The sequence below is a fragment of the Euprymna scolopes genome, chromosome 32 (genome assembly GCF_053919585.1).
Source record: "Euprymna scolopes isolate OS-2025 chromosome 32, ASM5391958v1, whole genome shotgun sequence".
In the NCBI taxonomy this organism is placed as follows: Eukaryota; Metazoa; Mollusca; class Cephalopoda; order Sepiida; family Sepiolidae; genus Euprymna; species Euprymna scolopes.
The window spans coordinates 79,099,865-79,126,941 of NC_136513.1; the positions used below are offsets into that span (position 1 = coordinate 79,099,865).

The following is a 27,077-nucleotide window of genomic DNA, read 5'->3' on the forward strand; positions in this document are numbered from 1 at the left end:
ACAGATACTACACTTTAAAATATTTAAATTATTTCTTAGCATGATGTACAAAAATTTACACTTAAACAAATTAGGCACAAGGCCATAAAAATTATGGGGAAAATTTGAGAGGGACTAGTTATCTTGGGTCAAAAATGATTTTAAAAAAAACGGGTCCATCCTACACTTAACTAGAATCATAGCAGTCACTACAGTACCAAATTTACTCAAAGGTGCCATCCTACTTAAGATAATCCCAAATTGGTGTAAAACTTTAATTTTTCATATACATATATGACTACTTCATTTAATCACATAAATTAATATACGGAGATATAATTTTATGCGTAAGTTTTCAGTATTTACTTCAACAGTGTTCAATACATAGGTACAGCTAGGTAGTAAGTTTTGAAAATATATATGGCAGTTAAGCTACACAGATTATTCTGCGTTTCATTCTCGTGAGAATCCGTCAGGCTTATGCAAACCAAATTGCCTAGAATATATATTCCAAAATTCATAATGATTCATTCATTCATTAACTAAGGAGATTATCCTATATATATATATATATATATATATATATATATATGTATGTACACACACGCACCCACACACTAGATAAAAACTACGTCCTCCATTAGGCTCAGAGTAGATTGTTTTAATTAGGAAAAAATGAGTTTGCCAAGCCAGTTAAAGTCTAACAGTTTTGTATCCAAAGTTTATTTATTTGCTTTTCTCTCTCTCTCTCTCTCTCTCTCTCTCTCTCTCTCTCTTTCTCTCTCTCTCTCTCTCAATAGATTAAATATTACTGCCTTAGATGATATTCTCTTTTGTTTATTCTAAGGGTCGGCAACCTACCGCCGGGCCCGTGGCCGGATCAGCACACCAAGGTATTTTGATTGACTAGCGAGACTGATTATCAATGTATTTATTTAAAACATGAAGCGGAATTCAACAAACGATCTGTTATTTTCTTCTGATCTAGCCAACCAAAATTAATTACTATGACCGCAAAAACACAATGAAAACTCAATCACCTTTTTACAAAATAAAAATAAAGGAAAAATTTAGAGCCGATTTGACCCACCGATCAGCCGGCGACAGACATTAGGCGGGAACAGCTTTTAAAGGACAATGTTGTTCGAATTGGTTTTCTCTTGGAATGATCCATAAACTGGTAGAAATGATTGCATTATCTATCAAGAGACATTGTGTGTCAAGTTCTTGAAGTTTAAAAACGTTATTGATGTTGTTGTTAAAACTGTTAATTTGATTTTCATAGATTGAATCCTTGACAATTCAAACATTTTTGGTTTGATACAGAGTCAGAATATGATTACCTTGTGTATTTCTTGTCATGTACCCTGGCTTAACCAAGGATCAGTGTGAAAACAAGTACTTGCTTTACATGAAGAAGTGATGATATTTCTCAAAGTAAATATATTTCAAGATCATGATTGGCTTGCAACTTAAAAAAAAAAAAAATCGAAATTAGTTGAGCTTTCAACAAAATGAAAAGTTAGTTTTTAACCTATTCAATCATTTAAAACACATGAAAATATAAACTGTAGCCATTATATTCTTAATTTTCGATATGCTATCCTGCAATGTGGAATTCTATAAAACCCCTGCCACGCGTTGTTGTGGCTCAATTTGGTGTAATGGAAAAGTCTAATAAAAAGAGAAAATGCATATTTCTTATATTCTTAGTACAGCAATCGATTCCCACAAAAAAAAAAAAAAAAAATGCGAAAATTTAAGAAATGGTACTCTTGCAGTAATGGTCTGATATTTTAGTGTTTTATGTAAAACAGTGTCAGTTTTTTAGTTTGAACTGACTTTCGCGAACGTAACGTATGTTTTTCCAGCCGACTAAACAGTACATTAAATCGAAAGGGTTTGTCTTACTAACCACAGATACGAAAAAGTTGTGGGAAACTCAGTATGTAGCAAATGTAATATTGTTAATGAAGAAGAAACATTCATAAATGTTAATTTAAACACGTACGGAATTCTTCAGTAAAGAAAAAGCAATCATAATTTTCTGATCTTAATCGGACCTTAATTTTCTTTTTCATTTTGAATGCAAGTATTTACACGATCTAAATATGTAACTAATAAAAATAAATAATAAATTGCTAATAGTTAGAATCGTCGGTTAGAGTCGTCCAAACCGGAAATAAAAACTGAGTAGTCGCGCAGTTTATTATTTTTGTTTTTGATTTTCAAATGTAACGCAAGTAATTTCACGATCTCGTTGCGTTGCATTGGTAATTTGTAAAAAATGAGATGTTAGTTTCCAAAAAATTTGTGTAGTTGAAAGCAGTAATAAATGAAGCTCATAGTAAGATTCATCGGTTTGCGTTCTACGTAAAAAAAAACAAAAAAAGGGCAAAAAGGTAATGTTAATAGGACCGGAATTCATTTGTTCTTTTTTTTTTTATGGGAGAGAAGGAAAAAAAAAATAGAAAAAAAAGGAAAAAATGGCTTTAATAACCCTTTATGATTCCAAACCAGTGTTTAATCTCACTGTTCCTTGTGGACGCGTTCTCAGCGGTGTTAAGTGGTAGCAGGAATAGTAGGAATTTAATAGGGAGAAAAGATTTTACAACTTCCATTGATTATAACCAGTTTTGGCAGTGAACTCTCACCGAAAAAAAGGTAGGAATGGACGGTGATCAAGGAAGTGTAAGGTAATAGGCCTATAGCACACCTCAGATACTGTGCTGCAGTTTGTGCACATTACATTTATATGTAATGTCTTGATTTTTAATCCTATTAAGGTCAAACTCAGATGGGGAAAAAATGAGTTCATTTTATTTATATAGAGAAAAAAAATGAGTTCATTTTATTTATATAGATAGATAGAAGAGAAGATAGAGATGACACTTTTTATAATCTAAGTATGTTAATATTTTTTCTTTTTAAAGTAAAAATAAGTTATTTGAAAATAATGCTGGAATACATTTTGCTCTAAAATATTTACGTGACTGAAATAATATTTAGCTGGTTACGTACCAATTGTCGATATTTATTTTAGTTGAAGTTCAGATTAACAACATTCAACGATTGACCTTGGGTATGTGGATCGGCAGTTTCGTCATAAAATTTGTATATTTTTTTTTTTGTTTTTTGTCATTTATATTATTACACACACACATATATACATACATATATATACTAGTGTTGGGACGATTAATAGGAAAATCTTAGCTATTTTGGGGTATCAGAATCAGGGGAAAATTTTAGCCTATTTTCCGATGCCAAAACCGATTCCTTTAATTATCTATTTTATTTGATTTTGTTTTTATAAAACGTCTTCCACTGCTTGTAGTGATAATAAAATTAATATTTATTGATTAAAACTTCCAGTAAGACTAAAATCTCTCGATCATCCCCTCACAAATGTGTTTTTACGTTTGAGAAAATACATGCACATTTAAGATGTGTTTTTACAGTAATCGGGACAAAATAACAATTTTATAGTAAAATATTTAGAGATTTGTAAAGAGTCGGAATCAGTAATTGTATTGGAATTGGGAATTTAGTACGGAATTGATAATTGTATTGGAATCAAGAAAAATATTGGAATCCTCCCATCACTAATATATATATATATATATGAGATTTTTGTTCTCGTGAACAGCTCTTAGTCAAGTTCTGCCAAACTAAGTTTGAAATGAATTTATAAAGCTTTTGTGTATTTATGTGTATCTTTTAAATAAAGCTTACTTCTGTTTAAAAACGGAAGCAAGCTGTATATTATATATAATATATAATAATTAAAAATAAAATAATCAACTTAAAGTAATATTCCTAACCAGAACAACTAACAACGGTGTTATTTATAATGTTATTTGATTATATTATAAACTGTACTGTATTTTGTTACTAATTTTTTTATTTTCTGTATAAAATTTCACCTTATGATCTCAACCCTGGAACAGATAACGGATTAATGCCGTATCCTAGGGTTGACTGTAGTAGAGTGCAGATTTTCTTTGAAAAAAAAATATATATATATTATGGGTGAAAAGAAGTATGAAGTCCGTTTTCAACATGGAAATTAATTTGTAAAGCAGTCTACCTTTATATATATACTAGCATGGATGCCCGGCGTTGCCCGGGTGCTTGGAGATGTATGCTAAACAAAAAAAAAAAAAAAAAACGGTCAATTTTTTTTAACTTTGACCCCTATTATAACCCCTTAACATTTATTGTTTTGGGTTCAAATCAAGTTAAGTTAGATCCATGTCCAAGGAACCTATATCTAAAATTTCAAGTGTTTAGATCAAAATTGTCAGAGATTGGTAGAGTTCTCAAAGGTCAAATCGTTGAACTTTGACCCCTTAACAGCCAAATTTCTGGCCTAAAACCGATCACATAGATTTTCCCAAATCTCAGTAACCTGTATATCAAATTTCGAGTCTGTAGACTAAAAATTGACAGTTATTGCGTAGGGAAATGTACCCACACATTCACTTATAGATCTATCTATATATATATATATATATATATATATATATATATATATATATAATCAAATTGTAAAACAGTAATATGACTTTATTATAATAGATATTGGGTACAATATGATAATCATAAGAGAATTGGCTCTATAATAATAAATACTAAATCTGCATGAAATAAAATGTGATACTAGCAGTTCAACCCGACTTTGTTCATAACTTGCCCTACGTGTGAATACACTTTATGTAAGATTTCAAATATGTAGACCAAAATTTATCTAAGTAGTTTCATAGAGACCGCAGAGGTCAATCTTTTAAAAAACTTTGACCCCATTTTGATGCTTTAACATTTATTTTTGTCTTGAATCAAAATACAAAGTTTAACCCATGTCCAAGTTACCTACATCTAAAATTTCAAGTGTTTAGACCCAAAATTGGCGGAGAAATTTTGTATAATCTGCAATGGTTGACTCTTTCAACTCTGACCTCTTGGCAGCCAAATTTTCGGCCAAAAACCGATTAAAAAGCTTGCCCCATGTCTGAATACACTTTATGTAAAATTTCAAAGGTTTAGACCAAAATTGGCTGAGTAATTTGGTAGACAGAATAGGTAAAAATTTTTCAACTTTGACCCCAATTTTGACCCCTTAACATTAATTGTTTTGGGCTCAAATTAAATTAAATAGTTTGATCTATGTCCAAGTAACCTACATTTAAAATTTCCAGTGTTTGGCGGAGGAGTTTGGTAGACTTTTCAAAGGTGAAATCGTTGAACTTTGACCCCTTGACAGTCAAATTTCTGGCTGAAAACCTATTAAGAAGATCTTCCCTTATGTCAAATCTGGAGTGTCTAGATTGAAAACTGACACTTATTTGGTAGGGAAATGTACACACAGCCATTTTCACTTTTATAGATATATAGATTAAAGCCTATTTTAAGACCGGGCAACGCCGGGTAGCCTGCTAGTATTTAATAAATTAATTGTAAAAAAATATCCTATATCAACTCGTTGCTACATGAATGAATATTATATTTTCTGCTAAACTTTATAATGTTAACAATCATATCGCATATTTATTGATCAATAGTAAAGCTACCATATGTATAACAGATTTCTATTAAAACTTATCCTTGTCTTTTTCTTTCCATCTCACAATCCCCTCTTTCTTCTCTATCTAACCTATTCATCTCTTTGAACATATACACACATCTATTACCCATCAACTAAAACAGTACGGTTTTAAAAAAAAAAGCATTTAAAAAAAAAATCACGTTTTATTGATTTGAAGAGTATTTAGCAGAGTTATTTTCGGAGTATATTTATTAACCTAAAAAGAATTAAATTGCTACGTTTTTAAGAGACGTTTGTTTTATGCATTTAGTGCATATTTTGCTGACAATAAAATTTTTCTTTACAGAAGTAATTTTTATATTTCTTAGTACTGTTGACTAGGATAAATTATTAAACGACAATTAAAATAATCGTTTTTGGCATCGGATTATATGCACATTTTTTTTTATTCTGATACCTTAAAAACTTGTGATTTTCCTATTAATCGCCCCAACTCTAATATAATAACTGGGCAAAACCAGGTATTTTATCTAGTTAATAATAAAGATGAGTATCCTCCTTGGTGTGGCCATAGGAAACATTTTATGTCACACCTATTTAAGAAATGAAGTTTAAATTGTGAAGGCAAGGAAGTAGTGTGTGAATCGATTGAAGAGATGAAATTAATCTATCAAAAAGTTGAACTCTTCATTCAAGATTGATGCAAATTAATCGATCATTACTGCCTCCGCCGTATCCCGCGCATTCACCTCTCTGACCAGATCCCTAACTCTACCATATGCGCTAGATGTGGCATCTTTGACTTGGAGGAAACTCTGCTGAAAAGGAGACTCCGGTGGTTCAGTCACGTGCTGCAGCGGCGGCTGGGGGATGAGTTCGTTTGTCAATTGGCGGCACTCATTGCTCCCACTGGTTGGAATAAGCACCAAGATGACCAACTTGGCTCGAGGCAGTAAAAGCAGATATGGAGATCATATCCGGTCATTGCGTTTTTGGTGTCTGTCGTTGGAACCGTGAATGGCTGGATCATGCCGTCGACTCTGCTCCTGACTGACAGGGTTGGGTGGCTTTGACACTAGATGAGCTTAACACCATTGGGGCCGGCTCAACACATCCAAGGTGAATGCTGCTACAGGTACAAATTAAGCAGCTCTCATGCTGGACAGAAATGTTTAAATGTATACTTAGACCACAGAATATCATTGTTGCCCATTTCGTTGCTTTTATTGCTGCGGATGCATGTCTATACCATTGTATGCTGATTGTGATTTACAGAATAAACCAAAAATGTTTCTAAACTTTTTGAGATGAAGATTGATAATTTGGATTATTATTTTCATTCAAACAACGTTCGGGCTGATGTACCTGAAGAAGGTCAGAGGTTATATATTTTTGAATCTGCACAGAATTTCGAATGTAACCGCTTTATTAAATCTGTAGAGATAGCAGGCTCTCATTCCGTTAGCCATGATCAAGTAGAAGTCCTAAGTAATTTGCAGTTCTATTCTGAGTATCGCCCACACTAAATATTAACTCTTCAACTTCCAGGAGAGTGTTGTTTAAAATTGAATTTTATTTTACCTAGTAATTTATCCGTTATGACAGGAGTCCTTACAGAAAGTTTCGCAATTCAACAAGATAAACCTGAAGAAGGTTGGAAGTTACATCGACCGAAACATGCATATAACGATCAAGATGAGAACAGTAGTTCGAATAATCCAAACAATACGAATAATCAATCCTCATCTCAAAAATTTAGAAACATAGTTCTTAGTACATTACAGATTTACTAGACGTTTTAGTGCTTTACAAAACATGCAAAAGTTATATCCCGTTGATTAGATTAAGTGCTTTATGCTAAATTGATGGTTGAATATGGTAAAATTTGTGCTAATTTTTTTTTTTTTCATTAAATACTAATTTCTATTAATTTCCAACTGTGCATCGAGCAGATACCATAATGCTTAACGATTTTAAATTTGCAAAAATCTAAAAACATGGCCGACAGCACTGAAGCAATAATTGCGAAACCAAAATGATTTTAACCACGGTGACAGGAACTGTTTAGTTTCCAAAAGAATTAATCACCCCCCCCCCTTTAGAACAGATGAAAACTGAAATATTACCTTTCGTTAGGTTAGTGTTTAATTTAAAAACAATTTTTAGCTTTTCAAAAACAAAAATAAATAAAATTCAGATATTTTCTTAAAAAAAAAAAATATTTAGAAAGATATACATTTTTTTCTTTTCAATTTATAGAATAAACCAAGAATGGTCGAATCGGTTTACAAGTTAAAACCAAAGAAAGAAAAATGTAAAACGGCAGACGATACTAAAGTGTACGATTTCAAAACCGAAATGAATTTCACATTTGTGATGACAGCTATTTAGTCTCCAAAGAACTAATCGTATTCTCTGGACCGCCCCCACCCCTAAAAAAAAAAAAAAACCATCATGGCAAAAATCCTAGTTTACAACAAATGCGAATAGAAATGCAAGTTTTTACTTTAGGTTAGGTTTAAAAATATAATACCGTTGATTCATGTAATGATTTAAAGAAAATTATTAAACCAATTCATAATACGTAGGGGAGGAGCATTAATGGACTCTAACCTTAAGTCAAGAAAGAAAAAAAACGAAACCGTTTACACCTAATCTCTCAATTAATCAACTATTAAGTGAGGCCTTGACTATTTCTGGTCTGTTCCATGAATCATTATTTATAAAACTTCATTCAAGATTACATTTACTAAAGCCACTCTGTATGGCAAATAGTGAAAAATAAAAAAAACTGTTGGATATGCAAGATTGAAAAATGGTGGACAGATTAGGCATACTACAGTTTATTTGTACGAAAATCCTAATAATAATATTGTAATATGTGGGGGACACTTTGGTGATTATTTCATCAGTCGGATGCTTGATCCTAAATAAGTTTCACACTAAGAGGTTCATGAACTTCCTCCACAGATTTTTATTTGTTGATCTATACAAAAACAATCTGCAAATTATTCGTCAACTGAAGAAGACCATTATGTACAAAATTAGATTTGTGTTAGTTAGTGATAATGTTGCATGTCATATCCAGGTGTGAATGTAGTTGAACGGCGATAAAAAATAAAAACTGTTGGACATCCATGACTGTAACTCGATGGACAAGTCAGGCATAGAATGCAGTTTATTTGTACCAAATATAGTTGAATTGCAGAAAGGATTGTGAATTTTATTAACGATTTCATGGGTGGCATTTGGGGGATCTCATAACATAGCCATAATTTATAATGTGAAAGATGTACCAAAATTGCGTGAAATTTTAATAGCTCATGTACATTATTCAGGCAGAGACAAATATAGTTCCTATCTTGCTATTTTTAAACGTCCATCTTAGCACGAAGCAAATTCTATCTAACTTACTATCATTTAATCTTTTGAATAGTAATGACCAGAAATGCAAATCTTATTTGAATGAAAAATGGAATACTCTTCAATTTGATTACGGATTTTTAATTTTTTTATTTTTTATTTTGTTTTGTAAAAATAAGTATAAAAATCTTGGTTTGTCACCATAGAAACCGTTTGGTTATAAATGCATTGTCCATTTTGATCTTCAAATGTCACTGGCTGGCCAGCCCTTTTTAGAATGTATGTCTCTTGTCCTGTTTTTGTTTTCTAAATATTTGCAGAGAAAGAGTTCTCAAAGAAAAAAATGAAATAAACAAATAAAAAGTCGTTACTAGGGAAAATGATTACACCACATTTCAAGGACTTGAGTTTAGTTTTCGTTCTTTATTTTTTCATTTCTTTACATAAAAATACTTTCTCTCGTGTGATCATCATCAAATTGTAATATAACTCCTTCGGATTCTGTACGATAAAACATTCTAAAGATGAAAAAAGATAATGGCACACAGAAGAGTGCATAGCTCCACCAAAGTTTTGTCAATAAAAATTAGTAAATTAAATAAAAAATAAAACAAATTTAAAGATGAACAAAGAGTGTTTAAGATGTATTCTTTCTAATCTTCATCATTAATTTAACATACATGTCGGAAATCGACTTCCAAACTAACCTATCTCTGGCCAGGTCTTTATTTATCCCTCTTTCTCTCAAATCCATTTTTAACACTTTCTTGGGTTTCATCCGCCAACCGATCCTGCTGCCTCAACTGTTCTACATCTACTAATGTAAGCACTCTTATCCATTCTTTCCTATTTGAGTTAACATAAGCTTTATGTTCTAGCGTATGTTAAATGGCCTTTAGAAATTGACTTCCAAATTAGTTCATCGCTGGCCAACTTTTTTTTATTTTTATTTATTTTAAACCGATTCTTACTTCTTTCTTTCCAAGTGAACCTGCTATTACAAAAAAAGTTTTTGTGTGGCAATGACACTGGACCAGCCGCACAACAGGTGTTTTCCTTCGCCTCGGTAACCAACATATTAGGGAATATCCGCTTGTTGTCTCATCACTTCCTCTTGTGCTTTCCTAAGCCTTCTGTCACTTGACCCTCTGACCTCAAGATCTAAACCCAAGAAATCTATTCTTTCAACGTGACCATGCCAACTGAGTCTTCTGTTCTGCATACATATATCTGGACTGTCCAGATTTTACGTTCCAGTGAGGTCATCTATAATATATATCTCGCCTGTCTTTTCAAATGTATGTATGTATGTTTCCCTAAAACATTTGACAGACACGTCGGAATGTGACAAAACTGATATCATTTTGAACCTCGGACTTTCGGACGACAAATATCGAAAAATTTGCCAAAAACATCAATTTCTTTACCCTTAACGAGGCAGTTTTCTATAAGGAGGGGTCACTTTTTTCGCAGATATTTTTTTAAAGTAATCCACTCTTTTCAATTGCCTAGCCTTAATTTTGACGTTTGTCACTTCCGGTTTTATGATAGACGCCACAGCAAAGACGGCACCCCCCCTTTTTTTTTTTTTTTTTCTCTCAATCTTTTCCTCCTTCACAGTACTGGTCCGAGCCTGCCTGCTTGCCTGCTACCATTTTTTTTTTTTTTTAATTATTTATTTATTTATTTATTTTTTGCTCAACACACACCTCCAAATATCCGGACAACGCTAGACACCCAGGCTAGTAAGATCTAAGCCGGTCTTTAAGACTCACATTATGCATCCATTGTATTACACATCTCGTATCACTTTTTTTTTTTCTTTCTTTTTTTCCAATGTATCACCACATAAAGGCTAAAAGCCATTCAAGGTATATATTAATAACATGGATTGATTGTTGCGTGGTGTTGAGGATTGAGAACGATGAATGGAATGAACAAAAAATATTTGCTGACATTACATTTGAAGCTAACCATGTTGTAGTTAACAGGGAAGTAGTGCCATGCTAACATGCTCCAAATTTAAGCATAACAAACTACTTAAAATACCATTTTAAACTTTTACATTACAAATTAAAAATTAATAATTTAGGAACTATTGTAACCGTAAATTGTGGAGCAAAGTGTAGTATCTGTTCTAATGCTATTCTTCATCAATTCTTGTTCTCATTCAGTGATGGACTAATTCTTTAGTGCTTTTTGCATGTAGTCAAGATAGTGAAATATGGCAGTTAAGAATAAAATGACAGAAAAACTTAAAAAATACTTATTGGAAAATACACTAAAAATTATGGAAAATTATCAAGTATTTTTTAAAGAAATTCAATTAACATTTGTAGTCTTCAACTGGTGCCATTTTAGCCATTTTAGGGAGATAAATCAAACTTTTTTAAAACATAGACGATATCACTCCATTGTAAAACTGTTAATTTTTATCCATAAACTAACTGTACTTACCCAGCGTTGCCAGATAAAAAACATTGTCGGGCTTTAGTCACATATTATCTAAGATAAATGAAGTTATGATTTTCTTGTAACACCATACTTTAGATTTTGAAGCATAAGACATAGTCATCTTCATCTATGACATTAAAACAGTGAAATAAAGTCTCTTAGCTTAAAGGGAAATAACTCTTAAGTTAAATGAAAACTTACTTCCATTTTTAAATGCAGCAGGTGTTGGTTAAAGAAATTAAATAAACTTTATATAATATTTCTAAATAGAATACTTAAAACAGCTGTATTTCTAATTTCGATTAAAAATTTATAACTAATTATAAAAACAGATTTTCCTATATGTAATATGGAAATGAGATAATCTCTTGAATATTGATTCCAGTGGCGACTCTAGCCTATTATTGCTACTCGTGCCCCCCTCCCCGCTCTCTGTCAACTTAATTTCCCAACCCGTGGTCCGTGGACCCGAAGTAAGTCATCATAATTGCTATTGCGTGACTCTCCATTGTATAGCACAGATTGACTAATGTACCTTGCCAGTATCAGTCCATGATTGTCCTGATTTAGACGTGAAAAGCAAGCAAGTCCAACAATAGTTTTTCCTCAGATTTACTCGCACCTAATGCCAGTCAATGTCATTAAACCATTTGGATTGGAACGAACGAGTTCTAACCTTATTCACCAATAAAGGAGTTGGGCACCCGACTTTGATAATTTCTCACTTCTCGGCTACATTTCTCTGTCAAACAATTTATTTTTTAATCCATTTTGAATAACATTGACCGAGTTATTGGTTGTGCCGGGCACGAGTGGCACTAGTCCCATCTTCGCCCCTGGTTGATTCATCTATATATATATATATATATATATATATATATATATATATATAAACGTGAAAATGTGTGTGTGTGCATTTTTCTGTATGTCCGCCAAAGGCTTTTTTCGCCGGGCTTCTCGGTTGGCTCACTCCTTAAAACTTTTTGTATGCTGTCTAAATCATAATATCTACGACTTAAGAATGGGGGTCGTGGCTATCTTTAATTTGCCCAACTTTTACGCCCTATTTTCGTCTTCATTGCGCTTTTCAGTATAAAAAAAGCGAATGATGGGGTGGGGGAAACAGAAACAGGCTTGCAGCGCAAAACTAAGTCAAACATCACACAACTTAACTTTCTCGCACCTGTCAATTTCACTTTATAAACGTTAACTTAAGACACTTATCACTTCCTCTCCCCTCATGGCCAAGATGGTTAGGTCTCAGGATTTTTTTCATTTCCACCTTCGTGTCAAGACTTCAGGGTTCAAGCCTACCTTCCTACTGAAACTTTTTTTTTCTTTTACACCTCCAAACACTTGGCCAACGTTTTTTTTTTTCTTTAAACAGGGTTGTTTTGATCTACCCCCCCTCCCAACACGCACACCTCCAAACACCCGGGGGCAACGTTGGGTATCCCTCGCTAGTGTGTGTATATATATATATATATATATATATATATATATATATATATATATATATATAAAAGGCAAAATGTGTGTTAATGTGTTTGTGTGTGCATTTTTTTGTGTATATCCGGCAAAGGCTTTTTTCGGGGTGGTTCTCGAGTTGGTCGCTCATTCTTATAACTTTTTATATACTACCGAGATGATAATATCTAAGATTTACGAAACAACTCGGTGTGTATCTTTAAGTTAGGCAACTGTTATGCGTGATTTTCACCATATTTATTGGCCCACACGTGTCTTTGGCTTTTCAGTTAGCGAAACCTCAGCACTCCTGCGGCACGTCCAAAAAAGCAATGAACGCTTTGATCAATGTCAATGAAAACCATCATATCAGACAATTGCTGTTCATTTGGGCTCCCCCTCCCAACAAGTTAGGGGAGAGAAAAAATAAGACAAAAAAAAAAAAACTGTCTCGCAGAAATAGTTAACTGCGTGATGTCTGACATTAATAAAATCAAGCACCTGTTTAAAGTCATTCACGTTTTAAATGCTAAATTTAACGTCTTACATTGCTTTCGTTGTCATAGCGCAGTTGTATGTTTTCAGCCTATTGGTCTCAAGGCATCAGGTTCGAGCCTACCTGCCACCCCCCCTTTTTTTTCTTTTACAACAAAAGATTCTTTTTTCCATTTTGTTCTACTTTACCCCCCTCCCCAACACACACAAAGGCAACGCTGGCCGCCCCCGCTAGTCATATATATATATATATATATAATGTGAAAATGTGTGTATGTATGTCTACAAAAGGCTTTTTTCTGGTGGGTTCTCGAGGCCGTCGCTCATTTTAAAAACTTTTCATATGCTGTCTAAATGATAATATCTACGAGTTAACAACGGGGTTCGCCTGTCTATTTAATTTGCCAACTTTGAAAGGTTAAATGTTCAACATTTTCGGAGTGCCGCGTGTTGCTTTCATTTTTCGGTATAAAAAACAAGCGAAACTTGATTCGACTCTCTGGCCCACTGCAGTGGTCTCCAGAAAGCGATGTAACGTTTGGTCAATGTCGGCTTATCATCGTCATATCAGACGGTTGCTTTCATTTCGAGACGAGACACTCCTCTAATAAACTGGGGAGCTGGTTTTCCCCAAAGTTGGGTAAAAACAAACAAACCGTGTTATTGACCTCATTAAAAACTGTCCCGCATAAAATGTTAACTGCTGAATAACTATTGATTACGTCGTCATAATGCTCACATAAAATATTCACTCTACGACTTCCACTTTATGTCATTAAGTGCGGGCACCTGTCAATTCTCTTACTTAAATAAATTCAAACTTCTTTCAGTAACTCATTCTTGCTGGCCAAGCGGTTAACGTGTCATGTTTTTTTCACATTTTATTTTCCAACTTTGCCTCAGGGCTTCGGGTTCGATCCTATCTACTTAGCAAAACTTTTTATTATCCCCCCCTCCCGTGTTTCTTTTTGATTTAAGAGCAAACACACCTCGAAACACCCGGGCAACAACGCCGGGTACTCCCGCTAGTCTATAATATAAATCTCACCTGTCTGTTTAAATGTATGTATGTATGTTTGCCTAAAACTTTCGACAGAGGTGACGGATTTTCACGAGATCTGTATCGTTTTGAAGCTCGACCGTTCTGACAACAAATATTGAAAAATTAGCTAAAAGCTGCACCTTCAACTGGGCACTTTTCTACAAGGCGGGGTTGCTTTTTTCGCCAATATTTTCGAAAGTTATAGCCTCTTTTAGATTGACTAGCCTTAATTAAAACCTTTGCTATTTTTGGTTTGGCGGGGACACCACGGTAAAGACGTCACGTTTTTTTTCTTTTTATTTCACATTCTTTTCCTCCTTCGCGGTATAGGTTTGAGCCTACCTGCCTACTCCGACTTTTTTTTTTTTTTTTTGCTCGACACACACCGCCAAACACCCGGGCAATGCCAGGCACCCAGGCTAGTTTGGAATAAATGGTATATAGAGAAATCCTGCAGGAATAAAGATATATGAGAGTTCATTTTAAGTATTAAAATTTATTTGTAAAACGGTGTACCTTTTTGTGCATAAAATTGTGAACAAACAGACAGACAGGAATACGACTTTGTTATCATAGATTCATTTCATTTTTTGGCTAAAATTCCATTATATCATTTTCATGTAATAAGTGTTTTCACGCTATTTTTCTCCCATATTTCACTATCATACTTGAATACATAACCAATCCTTCTTGACCAAGGCAATTTTTATTGTCACAACCCAGAATTTTGGACCAATATTTTCCTTACGTAGAAAACTAGCTTATATTTAATTCTGCCTTCGTTTGACCGCAAGGAAATACTTATAAGTAGAGCTTAGAAAGTAGAAAAAAAGTATTGATCCCTTTCAGAAACGCGGGATATGAACTGGATTTGCCAATTCCACAGACTGTGCTGAACATGCACATCCTGATGCCGTTATCTCCCATTTCCGCAAACGTTGACTTATTGATTTGTTTTTTAATGTTTATACAAGTTGCATCAGTACATTGCATATTAAATTAATCATGCGATTCACCAATATGTATTGACTTTGTCAGGCTATATAATTAAATATGAGACCTCTTTTGATTTGTTTATCCATCATGAGGTCATTTCGTCCATCTTTCGTCCTTTCACTTTTTTTTTTTTTTTTTTTTTTGCATGGCTTCATTTTCAAGGTTGTCTATCATGCAACGCTTCAATCAGATTCACTTTCAATACAGTTCTTTTATGCCGCCACATCTTAAAGAAAAGAATTGAAAAGTAATTATCAATTTCATTGAACTCTGGCAATGATTAGATTTTTTTTTTTTTGTTTTTACTAAAGTGTTACCACTTATCTAGTCCCGAAGAACACTCGAGGATAAGGTTAATGAATTTTCCAAGAGGATAGTGGAGAAAACTTTCAGAGGATTGGAAACAATGCATGAAATGGTTGGAATTTGATTATTTAAGTGAACGGCTAAAAAAAAATTTGATTACGTTTGACTGGAAAACGACCATGTTGTACTTAGTTGGGAAGCAACCTTGTGGCATTGTATTCCACAGATTGAGAAGTTCTCCGAAAGAAGTTTTTTAGCATTTACTTTTAGTTACTCAAAGAAATCATTTACAATGGTTGTAGGGAGTAGAGTTTTGGCATGGCTGTTCTTACAGGAGGAGGGTGTAGAGATTAAAGCTCAATCGCACATTTACCATGTAAATAATGATAAAGTAAATAAGACTAGCTACCTCTTTTCTGAAAAAAAAAGTGGTTGTAGAGAAGTTCCGTGATTTTTGTCTACCATATAAGGCATTATTCTCATGTCACAATTCAAAAATTTTATTAAAACTTTCTCAAACCATAATTAACCTAACAAAATTATTGTTGTGGCCTTGCTTGCCGGTAATAATCAAGACAACACACGGTGGTAGAATTAACAAAGTGTATTAGCCAAAGTATACAACAAAAGTGCATGTCATGATTCTGGAGCCATGACTACCACAAATCACTGATATTTATTTCTGTCAATGAAACGAATCCATAATAGTCCCAAAGTTTTTGTTTTAAAAAAAATGATTGAAAATAAATAAAATTTTGGTCCTAGGAATGTTTTATATAACTTCACAATAGCTTGTCTCACAGAGTAATCAAGTTTTTGGTGTTTCGCGATGGTGCCGGCTGATGCAACATTTACAAATTACTAAGTAAGACTTATTCTTTAGAGGAAATCCAAAAATTTGAATATAGCATATTGTTTTTCTTAATTTTGTCCCTTACTTTTGGACGTTCCTATTTTGAAAATAAATAATGGTTGTAATTCTTTTTCTATCCTTTGCAAATGATTCAAATTTTAGTATGTTATTATTAGTATACCAGTTGTCAAAATTTCAGTTTTTCAGTTATTTCTTACAAATGTTAGGTTTTAAAATTCTGTCCCTTGGTTTTGGACGTTACTGTATATGCATATACACATAAAGTTATGAACAGTAATAGGGCCCGAGCAAAGCCAGACTAAACTGCTAGTATAATGTATATTACTAATTACAAGTTTAAAAAAAAAACAATGACTTGAGTGTCATCAGCTAGAATTGAAACCAAAACATTTAGCATTCCAGTCGTATTCCCTACCGTTTGAGCTATCGACAGATAGATAAGGAAAATCTGTGTTAAAAAAAAAAAAACACTGTCAATAATTTTCCCCACTCTTTATCTGTATCTAAATCAAAGCGTAGATTCCATGAACAAAGCTTCTTTCTTAGACGTATACGCCTGTGGAACTTTCTTCCGTTTGCCTGTTTCCCCATCTTCTTACAACTTGTATATCTTCAAGTCCAACATAAACAAGTTCCTGATGAACCGCCCCCTTTAAGTAAGACGCTTTATCAAATCTCCAATACTAACGATTACTACAACACTATTCTATTGATTACTGTACACGCAACAACCCTTATCCCCGAGTGGCTTCTGGGCCTTGATAAGTGGTGACCTCCATGTAAAAAAAAAAAAAAAAAAAAAAAAAATATTTAAGCTTAAACCGGTAAGAGCTATGAATGATTTTACGCATGCACAAAAGATATGTGTCGGCAAGTTGAAATGAACATTTTGCATTTTAACTTGCCGGAAGCATTGAAGTGCTTTTTTTACTAATATATTGCATGATCGGTTCTATCGATCACTTTAAACACTTTCTCACACCTGAGACTATTCTGTCTATAAAAATACTATAAGGCCATATATGGAGTACTGTTGTCATATTTGGGCTAGGGAATCTCCGTCCAATTTGAAGGTTTTTGATAAGAAACTTATTGATTAGCAATACCCTTTCTTCTCTGCAATTTCCTTCATGGATGTAATGTTGTTGGTCTTTGTCTCTTTTCTGTAAATACTATTATGGCATATGTTTTTCAGAATTACCTTATCGTTTGACTCATTGGTCCGATGGTCTCCATCAATTCAACGTTTTAATACCTCCTTGTAATACAACTTTCTATTCCAGTAGCTTCTTTCCAAGAAATGTAGGCTTCTGAAGCTCTCTCCCAACTGACTGCTTTCCTCCTACCTATAATCTTATCCTGTAAAGGAGGTTATAGGCACCTCCTTTTTGTTTTCTTTTTTTTTGCAATAATCGCTTTTTGTTCTTCTTAGCGTCTTACTTTACTTGTCTGGAGTGATTTCTATAAAAATAGGGGTAGGCTATAGAAACAAAATTTTTCAAATAAATGCCAAAAGTGGCTTATTACCTTCATTTATATGTAAATAGATGGGAACAAGTGATTTTTTTCAAAACGGGTCAAAATTGGAGGGTCGCTGGCCCCAAACGTGATTTGACCGCGTCGACGCATGAAAATGGCCCAAATTTCGTCCCCGAACACACTTAATCATTTATTGAAAGCCACAGGGTGCATTTTTTGACTATAAATGCATTTGTATCATTAAATCTAACATTCCCATTGGCTATCCCACAAGTATAGGGCTTTTTTAGGGTATCTCAGAGTCCAAAATGGGTCAAAATTACCCCAAAATTAGCCAAAAATGGTCGGAAATCATGGATTTTCCAAAATGCACCTCCCATGGGCCCAAAGACACCTCTACATGGCAGAAACTGTTGGGAAATGCTTGAAATCACTTGTTCCCATCTATTTACATATAAATGAAGGTAATAAGTCACTTTTGGCATTTATTTGAAAAATTTTGTTTCTATAGCCTACCCCTAATAAAAAAAAAAAAAAAAAAAAAAAAAAAGAAGCAACTTAAAGAAACGTTTTCAAATTATATAATCTTTCTTAAACTTGTTTTCTATTTTTCTCCTCAGGTATCTTGACGATGTTGCTTTACATCATCTAATTGATGCCTTGTGCAAACTATCCTCGGAGTCAATGGAACTTGCCTATTCAAACAGGGTAAGTCTACTTCTGTTTTAATTTGATAATCATTGAAAATAATTTTTTTTTTTTTTTTGTCATCCGTAATTAAGTTTTTGTTTCAGAATTTTCTTTTCTTTTTAGATGAGGATTGATAATTTGAATTCTGACTACTGCTCTCATCCTGAATGTTTTTCTTATAAACGTTTTGGACAATGTAACCTCTGATTACCTTCAGGGGCATAGTGGCGAACTCGAGAATCTGCATATAATTTTGGACAGAACTCTTTATTTAATCCACGAGGGTAGCTTGTTCTCGTGCTATTAGCCATGAGTGGGTAGAAGTCTTAAGTGATTGCTGCACTTAGTAGCCTGTCCTGGGGAATGAACTATAAACTTTAAGAAGAATGTTACATTGAACTGATTTAATACAGCACTTTTATCCATTTTGCCAAAATTCTATACAGATTCTTGAATTGAACAAAACTTGCCTGAAGAAGGTCGAAGGTTACATTACGTTATGCAAATAGTATCTAAGATAAGAACATCAATCTGAATAATCCAAATGCATTTATTATCTGTCTATCTATATATCTATAAAAGTGAACGTGTCTGTCTGTCTGTGTACATTGCCCTACACAATAACTCTGTCAATTTTCAGTCTCCAAACTCGAAATTTGATATACAGGGTATTGAGATTTGGGAAAATCTTCATAATCCGTTTTCGCCCAGAAATTTGGCTGTTAAGAGGTCAAAGTTCAACGATTTGACCTTTGAGAACTCTACCAAACTCCTCTGCCAATTTTGAGTATAAACACTTGAAATTTTAGATATAGGTTCCTTGGACATGGATCTAACTTAATAACTTGATTTGAGCCCAAAACAATAAATCTTAGGAGGCCATAATAGGGGTCAAAGTTTTAAAAAAAAAAAAAAAAAAAAAAAAATGACCTATGCAGTCTCTACCAAATTACTCTGACAATTTCTGGTCTAAACATTTGAAATTTTAGATAAAGGGTATTCAGAGATCGGGCAAGCTTTTTAATCGGTTTGGGTCGAAAATTTTTAGTTACCAATATATAAATGTATGCATGTATATTTGCATTTCAGTTTGAGTCAAAAATTTGAGCTACAAATATATAAATCTATGTATGTATGTTTGCATGTCTGCCTAAAACTTTTGACAGAGGCGACTGATTTTCACAAGATCGACCCTTCAGACGACAAATACCGAAAAATTGGCTAAAAACATTTTCTTCACCCTCAACTGGGCACTTTTCTACAGGGAGGGGTCGCTTTTTTCGACGATATTTTCGAAAGTCATCCTCTCTTTTCAATTGTCTAGCCTTAATTTAAACCTACGTCACTTCCGGTTTGGCAGATGTCGTAACAGCAAAAACGTCACATTTTTTCCTCCCATTCTTTTCCTCCTTCACAGTACGGGTTCGAGCCTGCCTTCCTACTACCACTTTTTTTTTTTTTTTTCTCAACATACACCTCCAAACACTTTGGCAACGCCGGGCACCTATACTAGTATATCTATAAAAGTGAACGTGTCTGTCTGTCTGTGTACACTTCCCTACCAAATAACTCTGTCAATTTTCTGTCTACAGATTCGAGCTTTGAAGTGAGATTTGGGAAAATCTTTTTCATTGGTTTTCGGCCAGAAATTGGGCTGTTATGGGGTCAAAATTCAATTATTTGACCTTTGAGAACTCTATGAAACTCCTCCAATTTTGGGTCTAAACACTTGAAATTTTAGATATAGGTTACTTGGACATGGATCAAACTTTATAATTTGATTTGAGCCCAAAACAAATGCTAAGAGGTCATAATTGGGGTCAAAGTTTAAAAAAAAAATTGACTTCTGCTGTCTCTACCAAATTACTCGGCCAATTTTTTCTCTAAGCATTTGAAATTTTACATAAAGTGTATTCAGACATAGGGCAAGCTTTTTAATCATTTTCTTGCTGAAAAGTTGGCTTCCAAGGAGTCAAAGTTTAAAAGATTTTACCTTTGTGGTTTCTAGCAAACTATTAAGCCAATTTTGGGTCTAAACATTTAAAATTTTACATAAAGGGTATTTAGATACGCAGCAAGCTTTTTAATCAATTTTTGGGCAAAATTTTGGCTGGCAAGGGGTAAATGTTTAGAGTTCACTGTTGCAGACTCTACCAAACTCCTCTGGTAATTTGGGGTCTAAACACTTGAAATTTTAGATGTAGGTTACTTGGACATGGGTCAAACATTTTAATTTGATTTTAACCTAAAATAAAAAACAATGGACGTCTGCGGTCTCCACCAACTTTCTCTATGGTAGTTAAGGAAGCCTATTATGTAGAAAGGCATTACCGTACATATTCACACTTTTTAATATATACATATGCACATGAAGCTATGAACAGTACGTAGGGCCCGAGCAAAGCCGGGCGGAACTGCTAGTATATCTATAAAAGTGAAATTGTCTGTGTGTGTGTATATGTGTGTCTGTGTGTAATCTTCCGTAGCAAACTACTTTCAATTACAATGTCCAGAATTTGCTGTGGACTCGAGATTTTACATAAGAGGTATTGAGATTTGAGAAAATCTTTTTAATCAGTTTTCAGACAGAAATTTGGCTTTCAAGGGGTCAAAGTTCAACGATTTGACTTTTGAAAACTCTACCAAACTCCTTCGTCAATTTTGGATCTAAACACTTGAAATTTTAGATGTAGGTTACTTGAACATGGATGAAACTCTTGAATTTGATTTGAGCCCAAAACATGTTAAAGGGTCGAAGTTGGGGGTCAAAGTTCAAACAAATTTGACCTCTGCGGTCTCCACCAAATTACTCAGTCAATTTTCTCTCTAAGCATTTGAAATTTTACATAAAGTGTATTCAGATATAGGACAAGCTTTTTAATCAGTTTTTGGCCAAGGGGTCAAAGATCAATAGATTTGACTTTTGCAGTCTCTAGCAAACTATTCAGCAAATTTGGAGTCTAAACATTTGAAATTTTAAATAAATGCAGATACGCAGCAAGCTTCTTTTTTTTTTTTTTTTTTTTTTTGTGCAAAAATTTGGCTTTCAAGAAGTTAAAGTTGAAGTTGGCCTTTGCAGACTCTACCAGACTCTTCTGCCAATTTTTGGTCTAAACACTTGAAATTTAGATGTAGGTTACCTGGATATGAGTCAAACGTTTTAATATATATATATATATATATATATATATATATATATATGCACATAAATTTATGAATACTGTATAGGGCCTGAGCAAAGCCAGGCTGAACTGCTAGCCAAGTTATATTTTTTATCCCTTTGCTATTAATACTTAGAAGTATACATTACAAAGTTTGTTGTACAACTTTAATAAAACAAATTTTAAACTGAATAATTTTCATTAAAATTAGCATGATTTGAAAAAAATCCTACTCATTGTTTGGTTGTATTTTTTTTCTTCTTTTTATTATTAAAATAAATATGCTTATCAAAAAGTTTCCAATATTTCGAAGCATAATGTACAAAATAACAGAAATATTTACTTTTTTTGGTGATAGATAATAATTAACAAATATAAAAACGGTGCAATGAACAAATAAATATTACCAAATGCAAGAAAGGTTACTTTTCTACTTACTTGGACATTTTTTTTTCTCTGTTTTAAATTATTTTTGTGTTTTTTTTTTGTTTGTTTTTTTGTTGTTTTTTTTTAATTTTTTTTTTTATTTTTTTTTTATTACATCAAAATAATATAGTAAGGATACGGTTGATTTTACTTTAGTTTTTTCTTTTCAAAATGTCTGATTACAATGTCCAGAATTTGCTGTGGACCCATTTTTTATTAACTTGATTTTCAGGAAATAGCCAAAAGCGCCTTAAAATTATGAGCTTAAAATTTACTTTTCTACATAATTGAAAGGAGAAAATAACAGAATGTAATGCATATAACTTACACCTGTCACAAAACGAAGATGTCACATTCCAAAAATCACAAATTGATCAAGCTTTGTTTTTTTTTTTGTTTTTTTTGTTTTTAACTAAGAATATTAAATTTATGACTAAGCAAAACGTTGTTGTGAACTGCCATCTATATATATAAAAGCGGAAATATATGTATGTATGTACGCTTTTCCTCGATGTCCACAAAAGGCTTCTTTCAGAGAAGCGCTTGCTCGGTTCACAACTTCTTAAAACTTTTTATATCATCTATAAATTGTAATATCTCAGAGTTATCCATGGAGCTCGCCTGTCTATTTAATTTTATTGACTTTCAAATATTAATTATTCGACATTTCCCGCATCGGCATGTGTTACATTCGGTTTTCGGTATAAAAAAAAAGTGAAACTCGACTCCTAATCACAGGCCGAAAGCCAGTTGTCTCAAGAGAGCTAAGTAACGTTTGTTCAATGTCGACTTCGTCATATCAGACTGTAGTTTTCATTTCGCTCCTTCTAATAAACAAGGAGCGGGTTTTTAAAAACAAACTGATTTATTCACCTCATTCAAAACTGTCTCGCACAAAATGCTAACTGCTGAATACCTATCGCTGTCACGTCAGTCAAAAACGCGCACCTGTTTTTTTAACACTTTACTATTTTCCAACTGCGCGTCGTGAAGGCTTCATTTTTTTTTTCACGGGCACCTGTTTTTTTTTTCACATTTTTTAGTTTTTTTCACATACCCCGAAAAACACCCAGGCAACGCCGGGTACCCCTCGCTAGTGTTTTATAAATAAGGAAGGAAACTACTCAATCGGTTAAGGTCTGTCAGTCATTTTATTTTGATTCAACCATAACGCATGTTACGAAACGGTTTGATTAAACATCAAATAAACAATTTATTTAGCTATATGACTAAACTATTCACCTAAAATGGTAGACTCACATCAGTAATTTAATTTTTCATATATACATCAGCCACGAATTTGCAGACTGCAACCCCACACACAGTTAATCCAACGTCACGGCCACCGCTTGGCTAAGTAACTTTAATCCAGCATTCTTAACCAATGATGATGATTCAACAAAGAATCGAAAACGTCTGTGGTTCATATGGAGCAGGTACTAATTTTTTTTTTATATATTAACACAAAAACGATCATTAGAAAAGTGAAAAAATAAAATTGGTATAATTAAGCAGAATAATTTGTTTTTTACGATGTTTGCTTAAATGTATATATGTATGTTGACATTAAAAGGTGCATAATGAAGTCCCTCCATAAGCACCACCAAATGCTGGCAAATTTTCCTGCCATATCTATAAACGATTATGCAGGAATGGCACTGGGTTGAAGAGCTACAGATGTGGATGCTCAGCATTAACCTGAAGAAATGACAAGCTTCTCTCAAGAAGTGGCAGTAATTATGTGTATATATATATGTGTGGTGGGTGTGTGTGTGTGTGTGTATATATATGTGTGGTAGGTGTGTGTGTGTATATGTGTGGTAGGTGTGTGTGTGTGTGTGTGTGTATATATATATATATGTGTGGTAAGTGTGTGTGTGTATATATATGTGTGGTAAGTGTGTGTGTGTATATATATGTGTGGTAAGTGTGTGTGTGTATATATATGTGTGGTAAGTGTGTGTGTGTATATATATGTGTGGTAGGTGTGTGTGTGTGTGTATATATATATGTGTGGTAGGTGTGTGTATATATATATATGTGTGTGATAGATGTGTGTATATAATATATGTGTGGTAGGTGTGTGTGTATGTATATATATATATGTGTGGTAGGTGTGTGTGTGTGTGTATATATATGTGTGGTAGGTGTGTGTGTGTGTATATATATATGTGTGGTAGGTGTGTGTGTGTGTATATATATGTGTGTGGTAGGTGTGTGTGTGTATATATATATATATGTGTGGTAGGTGTGTGTGTGTATATATATATATGTGTGGTAGGTGCGTGGGTGTGTGTATATATATATATATATATATGTGTGTGGTAGGTGTGTGTGGTAGGTGTGTGTGTATATATGTGTGTGGTAGGTGTGTGTGTGTGTATATATATGTGTGTGGTAGGTGTGTGTGTGTATATATATATATATATAATCTATATATATGTGGTAGGTGTGTGTGTATATATATGTGTGTGTGGTAGGTGTGTGTGTGTATATATATGTGTGTGTGGTAGGTGTGTGTGTGTATATATATGTGTGTGTGGTAGGTGTGTGTGTGTATATGTGTGTGTGGTAGGTGTGTATATATATATATATATATGTGTGTGTGTGGTAGGTGTGTGTGTGTATATATATATGTGTGTGTGTGGTAGGTGTGTGTGTGTGTGTGTATATATATATATATGTGTGTGTGGTAGGTGTGTGTGTATATATATATATATATATATGTGTGTGTGGTAGGTGTGTGTGTGTGTATATATATATATATATATATGTGTGTGTGTGGTAGGTGTGTGTGTATATATATATATATATGTGTGTGGTAGGTGTGTGTGTGTATATATATATATATATGTGGTAGTGTGTGTGTGTGTGTGTATATATATATATATGTGTGGTAGGTGTGTGTATATATATATATATATATGTGTGGTAGGTGTGTGTGTGTATATATATATATGTGTGGTAGGTGTGTGTGTGTGTATATATATATATGTGTGGTAGGTGTGTGTGTGTGTATATATATATATGTGTGGTAGGTGTGTGTGTGTGTGTATATATGTGTGGTAGGTGTGTGTGTGTGTGTATATATATATGTGTGGTAGGTGTGTGTATGGTGAGTGTATGTGTATATGTATAAGTGTTTGGGGTGTGTATGTACAAGTTGAAGTCACATTAAAAATGGTAATAATTCCAATCGATATTTTGTAATTTCAAAGTGTGTAGTTATCACCTTGAGGATAAATAATGTCTTTCAAGAACTCTTCAAAAGAAAGCCTCAAAAGACTTTCTCTCCCTCTCCTGAAAATAAAATATCTTCAATAGACGTTCGGTTGAATCTGCAGACACAAGGGGCTTATTGTTTGCCGATTGCTTTCTTAATTTACACGACTATTTAGGGAAATTTAGCTTCCCTTGATTTGATCGTGAAATGAAATTCAAAGCATTTGTGGATCGTCTCTTGTGTGGGATCATCTTCAACACACAATTCGCCATGCAACAGTGTCAATAATTCAAACAAGTTTTAAGAATAATCCTTTTATATCAATTCTTTAGGGTGTTATTCTCGCTCTTTAGTTGTTTGAGCATCTCCTTCAAGTAAATTTTGCTGAATTTATAGAAATGAGTGCTTTAGGATATTAATTTTATAAACTAATCATGGAGCTTCGTATTATTTAGATTGTTTGGACTATTTTTCTCATTTTTAATGTCATTTTCACGTCTTGATCGATGTAACCTCTGATCTTCTTCAGTTGTAACATATAGGTGTCCAGGAAATCTTTCTGTCTGACTCTGGAATCAGCCCAGAATCTCAAACGGATTTCTTTATTCAACCCACAGGGGTAGCATGCTTTCATTCCATCAGCCACGGCTGGGTAGAAGTCCCAATTAATTTGGCTAATGAAACAAAAGCCTGCTATCGCCATCTGAAATAGGTTAATAGAAGGATAATGAGGCTACCGAAACAGTCTGATAGATAGATAATGAGACTACCAAAATAGTTAGATTGCAAGCCACACATTTGAAAATGTTGGGTCCTGTGTTCAGTTTCCTTTTATGGATTTGCTGTCTTTGGGAATTAGCTGGGAGATGTTCAATTTGCGATTGCAGAATGAAACAAAGGATTATTTTTGACGTAAGGTGCTTAGATAACCTTAACGTTGGTTTTCTCCAATTGAAAATGAGTTACGGTTAATGGAATCTTAAGGGAATGTCAAATAGCCATTATGCTGAATAAAAGACCTCAGAGTTAATGAAAAAAAGTCGGAATTTGATGGAAAAGGAATAATACAAGAACGGGTATTTTTATGATGCATTTATTTTGTCCGTATGTTTAGCAATGAAGATGCTATTTGAAAGTTTAAAGTGACAGACCAAAGAAAATTGCATTTTTTAAATACCTTTAAAACTTTTGAGTTAATCAATTCCAAGTGTTGGCCATATGTTCAGGGGTATCCTAGCAACCGACATGACACAAATTTACATAAATCTATTTCAATTTGTAGAGCCATGGTAGTCTCGGGAAGACAAGTAAAGGCCATTGCTTTTTGGCTTGATTTGAGGATGTATTTCCCTCCGTGAGTTGGTCCTGGATATGACCTTAAACTATATCCGATGGTGAAGCCCCAGCTTGCTGGCTTTGCGAAGTGTGGAGCCACCCTTTAATTGCCATTGCTCCCAGGTCCACTCTGATCCAGAGTGGTAGTACCTGTTAGGGTCCCAACTATGGGTTAAATAGAAACTGACTTACAAAAACAAATATACTCTATTAAAAAATTGTTCTTCAAAATCACTGGATTT

At 33.6% G+C, this 27,077-nt stretch overlaps 1 protein-coding gene across 1 annotated transcript in view; it reads left to right on the plus strand.

The window, feature by feature from the left end:
* Positions 1 to 27,077, plus strand: part of LOC145256176 (protein MON2 homolog) — a 1,437,553-nt gene that overhangs the window by 358,812 nt on the left and 1,051,664 nt on the right. The window contains exon 20 of the mRNA XM_080114764.1: positions 18,621 to 18,708. Coding sequence (XP_079970890.1) covers positions 18,621 to 18,708 — 88 coding nt within the window. The remainder of the gene's footprint in view (positions 1 to 18,620; positions 18,709 to 27,077) is intronic.